Here is an 11,117-nt window from a genome sequence, read left to right on the forward strand (position 1 = left end):
TCTAAATTTCCGGAGCCCCCCACTACGCCGTGCCTCAATCATAACGTGGTTATGGCACATAAAACCCCAGATGCTGTTATTAAGATACGTGCTGCATGCCTCCGAAACGTGACGTAAACACGTAATGTTCAAGCCCATTCTTACGCACTGTATAACGAAACTATGTGAAAAACAGGAGTGGATCTAATTGAAGTCTTTGTGCTGATCAAGTCAGCGCTGTAGTGTCAATATTCCTGAGAAATGGCTGCAACGCGAGTATTTCCGGTATTATCGGCTGCAATTGCGCAATTGAAGTACGCGCGATACGTTTTCTTTGAAAGGTGACGTATATCTAGTTCAGTTAACAGTTGCTTGGGTATTATCACATAGTCCCTGGCACACATAATTCATATTAAAACGATGAGAAATGGCAAAGACGGCGTTATAAGGATTAACGACTTGGTTGCACACTATCTGGTCTGCTCGTGTTCGCCAAACACTCGTCATTTTTAACACGAAAGTGTTTTAGGCCGGGGTCCACCACGGCTCCACTGACGTATTTCCGTCACGGATGTGACGTTGTAAAATATAAAGACTAACAGTTCGCAAAGAAGAAAAAGCTCCGTCACCGGCAGTCGAACTTACGACCCCTCGCTCCGTAGCGCGGGGCGCGAAACGATTCGGCCACAGACAGCGCGTTCTTTGCCTTGCTAACGGCGAGCTATTTATATACACCATTTGCCGGTGGCAGTACTCAGAGATCGGTGGTACATCAGCGTGTTTTCGTTATCACTAGACAGATGGCGCGAAGGGCTCGAAGAGCGCGCTTTAAAGGTGGTCGCCCCACGCGGATGAGCGCGCGCCTCTACAGGGCGTGGTCGCTCGTGCGCGGGCTTCTCTAGTGATGGCAATGGTGTGTACGTCTTGTGCTCTCACCGCAAGTTTGCGTTGAGAGCACGAAGGTCACTTCGCTCACTGCGGCGGCCGCTTTTGTGGAAGGAGCCACTGCTCACATAGAAATAAGTTACAACTGTGACAGTTAGTTCGCGCTCATCCTGTGTATGTTCGTTCCGTGCGCCCTTTTTTCTTGAGCAGCGCGTTACAAGTTTCGAGCTGCGTGCCGTTCTTCGCGTGACATTACAACCTGTTGCTGTAGCATTCATTCCTTCGCGCTTGGGGCGAAAGAATGCACAACAAGCGCTGAACTACGTCTGTGAATACACGTTTCACTTTCGTGTTTAACCGATTCCTATGACAGAGGGATCAGCCATGTTTTTTTTTTGTTATTCTGTGCAGTGCGTGAATATGTTCAACCTGATATACCTGTTCATGCGCTACCACGAGCTGTTACCTCCCGACGCGGTGTTTATAAAGCAGGAAATCGAGAGCATCATGCCCGACGTCAAGAACCTCGACAAGTACTGTGAGTGCAATTTCACCGCTCGTCTCTTTACTTCATAGAATGCTGCGCGTAATCAAACACTTCCCCACACACTGAAAACATACCCTGAAGAAAATTCCATCTATTATACTAAAAAGTTCTGTCAAAACGTTCTGCGCTCCCGTGAGACATTCACAACCGGCAGTGTTCTCTATAACCGCGATGTAATCTTTGTGTAAAAGTATAGCAAACCTATTTAGAAAGGACGGAATACGGTGTACAGCTTAAAAAAGAAAAATTGTCCTAAATATGTTAAAGGCTGTACTTGTGATAAGCGCATATCAGGGCGGAATCAGTATGCTCGCACAACATCGCCTTTAATGACCGCGGGCTTATTTTATTTTCATCTTTTCACTTTGTTTCATTTCACAGTGGCTCCAAGAGACGGGACTATCTTTCTAAGCACTCTCGCGGGCATCAGCGTTGCGTTCGATTTCATCCTTTACGTGGGAGTAGAACGAGTGAGTGAACTTTCACTTTTCATTCAACAAGTTGCATGAATAAAACAAAATTCGGCGTCCCTTATGCATTCTTCCAAGACGTCTAGAAGGCGAAAACCATCTTATTTTTCTTTTTATGCTCAGTCGATTGTATGGTCCCCCCTCCCCTGAAAGCGTTCTACACCTAGCGTGGTATTGTGCTGCCTCCGGGATCGAAGGCACTGCAAGCTTTTTGCACCTCACATGCTTCCTAAATCGGCCCACCTAGGACCAAGCGACGATGCCAGTGTGTGGCGTTACGTTATGTGACGTCCCAGTGACGTCACTATGAAGTCATGATGACTTCACGAAGTCGGCAATCTGTGAAGTCATGATGACGTCATATGGTGACGTGATCACATGATGAGGTTTTGTATCACTCGTGTTGGCTCCGACACCGACGGTCACTTTTCGTGCCTTATGAGGCATATAAGGCCTCATGAGGCACTAAGGCATTAAGGCCTCTCGTCTTAATAACTTACCACTGTTATACTGTTAATGGAGCGTCCTTTACTATGAGGTACTTCTAAGGCATTTAAGAAGGGCCTGCGAGCAATTTCATTTTCTCCTTATCACCCACTTAAACGCTTAACGAGTAAGTGAGCTGCAGTGGCACGTAATTTCACTTCACACACGACACTAGTGAAGCAGGTGATAAATACTAGGTGGTTAACGTGTGTCCGCGTGTGTTGTCACGCTGTTGCCAAAATGGAACGCCACTCATGCAGCAGCAGCCCGGTCTGATCCTGAGTGCGTGGATGTGGGGCGTCATCGACTGTTCCCTCGACGCCGCCGTCGGGATCGCTTCGGGAAACTTGACCTTCATGGACGTAAGTGAACATTTGACGCTTTTTTGCGTTTCTTTTACAACTCTTGAATTTGTTTTCGCCAGGAATGAATATTTCAATTGTTATTCACGATAAAACAAACTTATCAAATGCACTTGTGTCGTTGCCGTTGACTACGCTGTGTTTCAGAGCTAAGGTGGCAATCGAATGACAGGATAACGGAGAATGGGAATAATTTAGCGTTGGCGCTGCTTTGCGTCGGAACAGGCTTGTCTCATAGCCTTCGTTTTATCGTCTTATCGACAATGACCAGGTGCGCATTCAGAGAAGTGTGGGTGTTGAATACTGCGGCAGCTGACTTTATATTTCGTTTTTCTTTTCAACTCTTCAAAAATAATCGCCAACTTGTTGATTCGGCAGTAATAATTCGCGCGCCAATGTCTCAATGTTGTCGCAACGTATTTGTTCTGCAGCTATCATTGTGGATGTACAGCAAGCTAGCGTTAACTCGTGCCGCTGTACAGAAAGATGGCTGTGTTTCCAAATATCTTACTTGAAGAAATTGATGCGTATAATCGTAGTATCCTCGCGAAATAAGCCTACACATGCTTAGAACGCATAAATTTGGCCTATACGTGTCTCTTCAGTCGTACGTAGTTTCACAAATTTTACGTTGCCGACCCTTTCCGGCGAGTACGACTAACGTGATGGATTTAAATACTCCTGTTCTTCGGTTGTCTTGGCTACAACGATACTTTCGTATCTCTGGCCTGCGCGTTGTTGAATGAACTCTTGGCTCTTGCTGTATCCCGTTTTCTCGCGAAGCTTAGCATCTCGCAATTCGCAAATTATCAATGATCCTAATATAGAATCTGTGGACACACATTACAGTCGCTTGCACGAGAGCCAAAGGCAAGCCCGGTGACCGAGTCAGTAGAAAAGTCTTTATCGGTAAGTACTGTACTAGCACGTTCTTGAACCATAGAAAGCTACACTAGCACGACTTCCGCAGGGCGAGTATATTAAACGAAATTTGCACCCGGGGTGCACTTTCAACCTGAAAAAAAGCGAATCTATATCGAAATCCTTAGTGCCTTGATTGCTTCCTAAGCATATATTAATAGCCATTCTCCTTGTTACTTCTTACTTAACTGCATCTCTGAAGCATATAGCATTAACAAGAATTTCTTATTATTTATACGTATTTCATCTTCCATTGTTGATTTTCCAAACGCAAGCGTCAAATTTGCATTCTGTTGATCAGAGTGCAGTGTCCAGATGATTTATCTTTTCACGACTCATATGTGTCTATACCGTTTTTTTTTTCGTATTAATCACCCGTTGTGAGTTTCCTTTTCTGTTCTGTGTTCGATATGTGCCAAAGTGTACTGTAACTTTTATCTCCTATCTTGTCTGAAATGACCGCCGTGTTTATTTATTGGCTAACTAAACAAATATTTTCAAAATACATTTGACACTGTGCTCCCGTAATTGAAACAGCGCTAGCGTATCCAGTATATGTTTAGTATCTGTCTCTTTCTCTCTCACTTTATTCCTCTCATTCCTTCTTCTCTTTACATCAGTTATACAGAAAGATGTACGGCAACACTACCACGCAGCAGACCACGCCAACGACCATTTTTGCCACTGATGATGAAGGTCCTCGCAGCAACGACACCGAATACGCAAGAGCTCGGAAAGCAACCGTGAGCTCCACAACAGTGAACCTTTTTTTTTCCTGCTTTTTATCAGATTCCTTTACTCATACCTCTTTTACGTCAACTTACACCTACCCACCAACGCAGAAAATTAATTATTGACTGGTTGCAGCGAAAACATGGGGTTATGTGTTATACAAATAGTGTTGGTTCGGATAATGCTTTAAAGGACCCCTGACACCGAATTTGGAAACTCGAGATGCTTGTGTTGTTTGATAGTCCTGCATGCGGGCGCACTTCTGACCGATTATGAGTGACGAGCGTTGCCTTTAAGATATTTTAATTTGGTTTTAAAGTAAGCCTGAGTGCTCATCTGAATTTTGAACTCCTATCAACATAACCACTAGTATGACGTAGACGTAGGCCCCTTGTGACGTTGCAGAGGTAAAGCAAGTGTTGTCGACGTCACAGACAGAAATATGCGCGGTGCATGCACTGTGGTATATTGCGAAGCATGTTTGCTTTCCCACCTTCTCCTTCTTCGGTACGTGTCGGCAGGCAGCGTGAGCTCTCCGTGTGTGTGTTCTCCAACTGGCAGTTCAACAAGCGCGTGGCTGACGTCACCCAATACTGAGCGCACGTCATCACGCGTGCCCCGAGGCGCGACCGCCGCGGCGCGGCGCTAGTTTCTTATCCTCTTTCGGCGCGCGTTTTGAACCTACACTAAAAATGACCACAATTAACGCTGCTAGGATTATTTAGACATCACGCTGGAGGATTTACGGTGTCATTCCGTGATTACAAGACATAGACCTACTTATTACAACATAAATGTCCCAAACAAGAAATCGGCTGTCAGGGGCCCTTTAATATTCCAACGCGACATACATTAAGGCATGAGAGGCTCGTTCCTGTAAATCGTTGCGCAGCAGCGCTTTCACTTTGTCCCAAGCGTCACATCTAAGGGGATCAGCGTGAGTCACTAAAGACGTCGAGGGAACAAAAAGGTGAGCACTCGGAACAGAAAAGGCTCGTGTCTTCCAGCCAATAGTTGACTGAGATGAAGGAGCCAGCAAACGGTTAAGAAAAATGACACAGATCAAGTGTACGCGTTGGTACTGACGTGAATCGAGGCTATCTCGCATATTTCTAATTAATATAGAGTAATTAGGCGTTATAAACTTGTCCATGTATTGCAGCGTGGTTTGCTGCCTAGCGTGGAGGGCTGGAAAGTGCATGACACCTAAGGATCCGGTTTACAGGAACGAGCCTCTTTCCAAGCCTAGTGACGCGTGAGAGCGCATGTTTAATCTTCTCCAGGATCCGCCGAGTTTTCATTGTTCTAGCACAGGATCAACGCAATTTTTCTATTTTATTTTCTCGACAATCAGCTCCCCCTATTTGGCAAGACGACTATCGAGCAGGTTTGCAATACACTAGAAAAGAAAGAGTAGAAAATTAATTTTCCTACGTAAATATGTATTTATGAAATTAATTTCGTAAATACATATTTGCGCACTTGAAGGCGTATATTTCTCACAGTTATAGTTCTTAGATACATTTTTTCCTGTTGTGCATAATTCAATAGAGAACATAGCTGGCGCCACACTGACGCATTTGTAAGGGTAGTCTACCTCACTATAGAGCTTAGCAACTCTCACTGTGCGCTGCTAGCCCACCTTTGCCGCTGCATCTCGGCGATCACTCTCGTCAACTCATGCACATAACGTAAACGTTATCGCTCCCACGCATGAATCTTGACACAAAGAGAAATTCATAAAAATTGACAGGAAAACGCAACCCCTTTTTGTAGAGGCGCTTTCTACTAAAACATATTTTTGTCACTACTGTAGAGGTCGTTAGCATGAACCAGTTCTTTTCTAAATCTTACTTTCTCTCTCCCTCTATCTCTCACTCGACATCAGTTATACAAGAAGGTGTACGGAAACTCTATTGTGATGCATAGGATGCCGGCCACCAGTGCCATTAAATATGGTCCTCTTGCCGTGTACGTCCCATCTCACAAAGTACCGGTGAGCTGCAATGTATTTTCTTTCCATGTCTTTCTCTCTCTGTTATTTTTTCTCTTTGCTAAGAAATAGTTTTGCTTTAAACAGGATTCTTTTAGAGTTGTATTTATCTTGAAATGTATGAAGACGGTACTGTGAAACAGCTAATGAAATTACGCAAGCCACGTATAGGAAAAGCGTAGAGTTATAACATGATATACATACAAGCAACAACGTATCATATGCAGCGAAGAAATCAATTCTTTAGTGGTGTTACTGCTCCTCTAAGGGTAAACAGATGTACTTATTATAAAGCAGGAATAACTTGGCTTAATGCCACAAAATGTTGGTGGCTGGCGGTGTATTGCCTTCTTGTTTATTTATTTATTTTTTAATGACTTCCTGATCCGTAGATTTGTATTACGACCTAATTTTGTTTTTTCGGTCATGTACAAAGCTACAAAAAATCCTTTAACAGGGAGTGCCAGTGGCGCCAACGCTTCTACAAGTGGTCTTATCTTCTTCAAGGCATCAACTGCCTTGAAGAAGACAAGACCAGGGCAAAAGCCTCTTCCAGCGCTCTCAACGCACCCTCGTCACGCGTCATTTAAAGCTGTCTTACGCCTGCAAATATTCTAATCCCATCGCACCACCGAATCATCCGTAAACATTGCTAAACGATTGCCTTCTATCAGACCTAGATTGCCATAAATCAGTAAGCGCATGATAAATGATGATAAATGATGCGACGCAGTTGCACGGCGGTAACACGTAACTTCGCAAACCACAATTTCATGACGCTGCAAGGTCTCAGTAGCGACCACGGGCTTGAACTTGAGTATTGACAGTGACAGACTGCTTGAAGTGTCAGTTACAGCGGACAGCGCACTTCGAGTCAAATAAGGAAGACAATGGCCGCTATCTTTTTTTCTCGTGTTCATACCCTCAGGCACCTCAGGTGGTCGACGACGCAAGCGCCGCCAATACTACGGTCTATCGGCTTACAGTGAGTATATTAGTTGACTGCGCTTTCGTACAAACCACAATGTGTACTTCGATCGCTCAGACGGGCACATTAGTTCATTGTATTCTTGCACAGTGCTAAGTTTCACGGAGAACTGAGAAGCTTCAAATGATGTTTCCTTAATAATAACAACAATAATAATAATAATAATAATAATAGCTGGGGTTTAACGTCCCGAAACCACGATATAATTATGAGAGAAGCCGTAGTGGAGGGCTCCGGAAATTACGACAACCTAGGGTTCTTTAACGTGCACCTAAATCTAAGTACATGGGCCTCAAACATTTTCGCCTCCCTCGAAAATGCAGCCGCCGCGGCCGGAATTCGATCCCGCGACCTTCGGGTCAGCATTCGAGCGTCATAACCACTAGACCACCGTGGCGGGGAAATGATCTTTCCTTTTCTTGATGACTATACCCACCTACAAGAGCCCTGTCGATACAACACGCTAAGCAGAAATTGCACCTTGATCAGTGGTTTTCTTCTTGACTCAGTCAGCAAATATATTATTTCTAGTACAGTTTAACCTCGTTCTAACGAACACGGATATAGTAAGATATCGGTTATAGCAAATTAAATACGAACATTTGTTGGCAATGCTTCATTTCAATGACATTTACTCTTTTATTAACGGTAATCGACAACGCGAGATTCGCCGCGACATTGGCTGTAACGAGGAGATATTTGGTTCGCGCGAGGCTCAAAACTCTAAAGGTAGCATAAAAAGCAAAAAAAAAAATAAATTTTAAAAGACGACTCACAACCAGATTTTTTAATGCGGGAGTGACATTAAAAACTTGGTTAAATGTATCGTTAGCCAGTTAGGATGGCGAATACATTTTGTTCTTATCCTCTCTAGATTAAGTGCAACAGCCTTGGTGCTCGGCGCAGTCGCGAATCGTTTTCCGTTTCGTTCAGATTTTGTAGTGTGCATTGTGCGCGCACAAATTAGTGACATTGTCTGATATGTTACAGTCAATTTTTTTATCTTCTTTTACAACAAATATCGGATATAACCAACTAACTTATGGTCCTTATGCCCCTTCGTTATGACGATGCTCGAATATACCACGAACGCATTGAAAAGTTTCTCTAGGGGAAGAGAAAATGAATGTTTCATTTACATGATTTCATTTGATTCGGAAATTTTATCTGTTCGACAAATGTCGGCCGTGAGGCAGGCGCCCCGTGTCGCTAAAATCGCTCTCGACGTCATAGATTTTAAATTAAAGGTTAGCGGTGCTCAGTTCTGTCTAGATATATATATTTCCTCTGTGTTTATGTGTACGCCCACCGTTTAAAAGCATGTACCTTTCTTTGCCTTTGCCAGGACGAACAGGTTTCCGTGCTCGTTCTTTACATCATACTTCGTCTGACCGTCAAGGTTTGTAAACAAGTACCATTTTACTCTTCTAATGCTCCCCTGTAAGGTGGTCTGTCGCAGACGCAGGAAGTGGAGTTCGAAATACGTTATTTTTAATAGAGGTTTATCGCTACCAGAAACAGCTTCAAACACTTAGCAGTCTGTATTGTGAGAACCAGAAGGCAATTCCCCATGGAGCCCAGATATGTGGAAACTAAAGAACGATGCAGTCAGCAATATGCTACTAAACGGTACACGCGGGTTATGTATGCATGAAGACTAGAGCACAAATCGTGCAATTTTTATATGTTTAACATCTATGAACTTGTGTGCAGAATAAAGAAATTACAGAGCACAAAAAATAGTCATAAACTGCGCAGTGAAATGCCTAGGCATGCTCTTTGAGCTTTTTCTTTATTTTCTCAGTGCATTTAAATGGAGTCTCGAATTACATTTCATTACTAAGGATGTGTCAAGTTTTTCCAAAAAAATTCACACTGTTTCGGTCAAAGCGACCAAATCCTGTTAACCTGTGTATGCAAGAAAACGTCCACCCTTAACTGTGCGTGTAGCTATAGCTACACCTATACTATAACCTATAGCTACCAAATACTGACCACTTCGGCAAAACCGTGCCTAACCATATGGCATTGTGAAATAAGGGCTTTCAACTTGCACTCATTATACGCTGTGTATGTCTATGATGAACTAGGCATACATAGCGTCATCGCGCGCCTTTTCCGGACCCATGCGTCCCCTCTGCAGAGAGAAAACAGCAAAGCAGAGGTCAATCAGTCAGTCATTCGCATCTTCAATAATGTCATGCAGCTCATTGCGCTGGCAGGCATCAAGGACTACGCAAGCCAAGTAATCATTCAGCGCAAGAGGCGGTATCTGGAGACGACCCAGGAGACGACCATGAAGGACTCTACCGAGGCGCTGACGCAGCACTCGACCCACGGATCCACGGTGTCCATGCCAGTCTTGGCGCACTCACCAACGCATCATCTGGCGCCCCATCCAGGTCATGCGCCCCATCCAGGTCATCCGCCGCATCTACCACCACCGTATCCAGTGCATGGTCACCATGCAGGCGCTCCTGGCTTGGCGCCGCATGGAAGACCACCGTATCCAGTGCATGAACATGAGCACGGTCACCATGCAGGGGCTCCGGGCTTGGCGCCGCATGGACGACCACCGTATCCAGTGCATGAACATGAATACGGTCACCATGCAGACGCCCCTGGATTAGCGCCGCATGGACGACCACCGTATCCAATGCATGAACATGACCATGGTCACCATGCAGGGTCTCCTGGCTTCGCGCCGCATCTACAACCAACACACCCAGGTCATGAACATGAACATGGCCACCATCCTGAACCTCCTGGCTTCAAGAATTTGACCCACCATATAGGACACACGTAATACTTGTACGGTATTAAACTTTCCGCCTGATATTTTACTTGTCCGAACATCGAATTTGTCTGCCTCGTCCAATAAGGGCCCTCGGAACTGCGCAGTCTGAAGAACAGCGAAAGCGATGATGTGGCCTTATTGATATTGCATCAGAAGACAATCAAGGTTTAGTTTTCCTTGAACTGCATCTTCATATAATCTAGTTCGAGAAGGCGCGTGTCCTGTCTTGTCTATGTATCTTGTTTGAGCAACAACTATAGATCGTTTCAAGATGAACAGTGCCGGCCCCTTGGCTGGTTCCTTCTGCGTTTCCAGGTACGGTTTCTACAAGACGACCGCTCGTTTTGGACACAGTGCATAGTGTGATACCCTGGTTGCGGTCATTGAAAAAGCGTCAGGTCTCATGTAAACAACGCGCTAGGTATTGGAAGCGCCAGGAAATTCAACTTTTTGAAATATATAGTGCTTGTGCTTCTAGCTTGAACCGCTTTTCCGCTGTCACAAGCTTTAAAATGCGTTCGTTTCTTGGCGAAACAAGTGCACTTTTTTATTCTGACCGTGGATGTTTACTGTTTTTACTGTTTTAGTTCGTGCATTATGTATACCGTGTGTTTCTGTTTGCTGTGAGGCTGCCCAGCGTATGGGGTGGCCAGATTCCCCTCAAGCTGCTCAATGCAGCTTTTTTGTTGCAACCTTGTCAATAAACTCGATAAACAAAGTATGACCGTTTCTATCTATCTATCTATCTATCTATCTATCTATCTATCTATCTATCTATCTATCTATCTATCTATCTATCTATCTATCTATCTATCTATCTATCTATCTATCTATCTATCTATCTATCTATCTATCTATCTATCTATCTATCTATGGCAAACAAACAGCCCACTTCACTGGAATCTGTATCTGGAATACCATACCTTCAAGAATCAAAACCTCGCAAGCAATTGGCAT

General features: G+C 44.3%; 1 protein-coding gene across 2 annotated transcripts; it reads left to right on the plus strand.

The window, feature by feature from the left end:
• Nucleotides 1–832: 832 nt before the first annotated feature.
• LOC119383235 (uncharacterized) lies at nucleotides 833–10,875 on the plus strand. 2 transcript variants are annotated; one of them, XM_049412461.1, is made up of 10 exons: nucleotides 833–892; nucleotides 1,276–1,402; nucleotides 1,793–1,881; nucleotides 2,628–2,729; nucleotides 3,579–3,638; nucleotides 4,271–4,393; nucleotides 6,271–6,378; nucleotides 7,304–7,360; nucleotides 8,709–8,762; nucleotides 9,570–10,875. In XM_049412461.1, exons 1-10 carry the CDS (start codon nucleotides 884–886, stop codon nucleotides 10,167–10,169), a joined length of 1,329 nt encoding a protein of 442 aa, XP_049268418.1. In that variant the 5' UTR covers nucleotides 833–883; the 3' UTR covers nucleotides 10,170–10,875. The 2 variants fall into 2 exon arrangements, with proteins under 2 accessions (XP_049268418.1, XP_049268419.1); XM_049412462.1 differs by lacking the exons at nucleotides 833–892; nucleotides 1,793–1,881 and having other exon boundaries at nucleotides 1,339–1,402.
• Nucleotides 10,876–11,117: the final 242 nt, after the last annotated feature.

This window comes from Rhipicephalus sanguineus, chromosome 2, assembly GCF_013339695.2.
Source record: "Rhipicephalus sanguineus isolate Rsan-2018 chromosome 2, BIME_Rsan_1.4, whole genome shotgun sequence".
In the NCBI taxonomy this organism is placed as follows: domain Eukaryota; kingdom Metazoa; phylum Arthropoda; class Arachnida; order Ixodida; family Ixodidae; genus Rhipicephalus; species Rhipicephalus sanguineus.

What these genes read in the sequence shown, in the direction of transcription:
- LOC119383235 (XM_049412461.1), top strand. An exon ending in TCCCATCTCACAAAGTACCG is followed by an intron (nt 6,379 to 7,303) that starts GTGAGCTGCAAT and finishes TCATACCCTCAG; the next exon opens with GCACCTCAGGTGGTCGACGA. An exon ending in TACTTCGTCTGACCGTCAAG is followed by an intron (nt 8,763 to 9,569) that starts GTTTGTAAACAA and finishes AATGTCATGCAG; the next exon opens with CTCATTGCGCTGGCAGGCAT.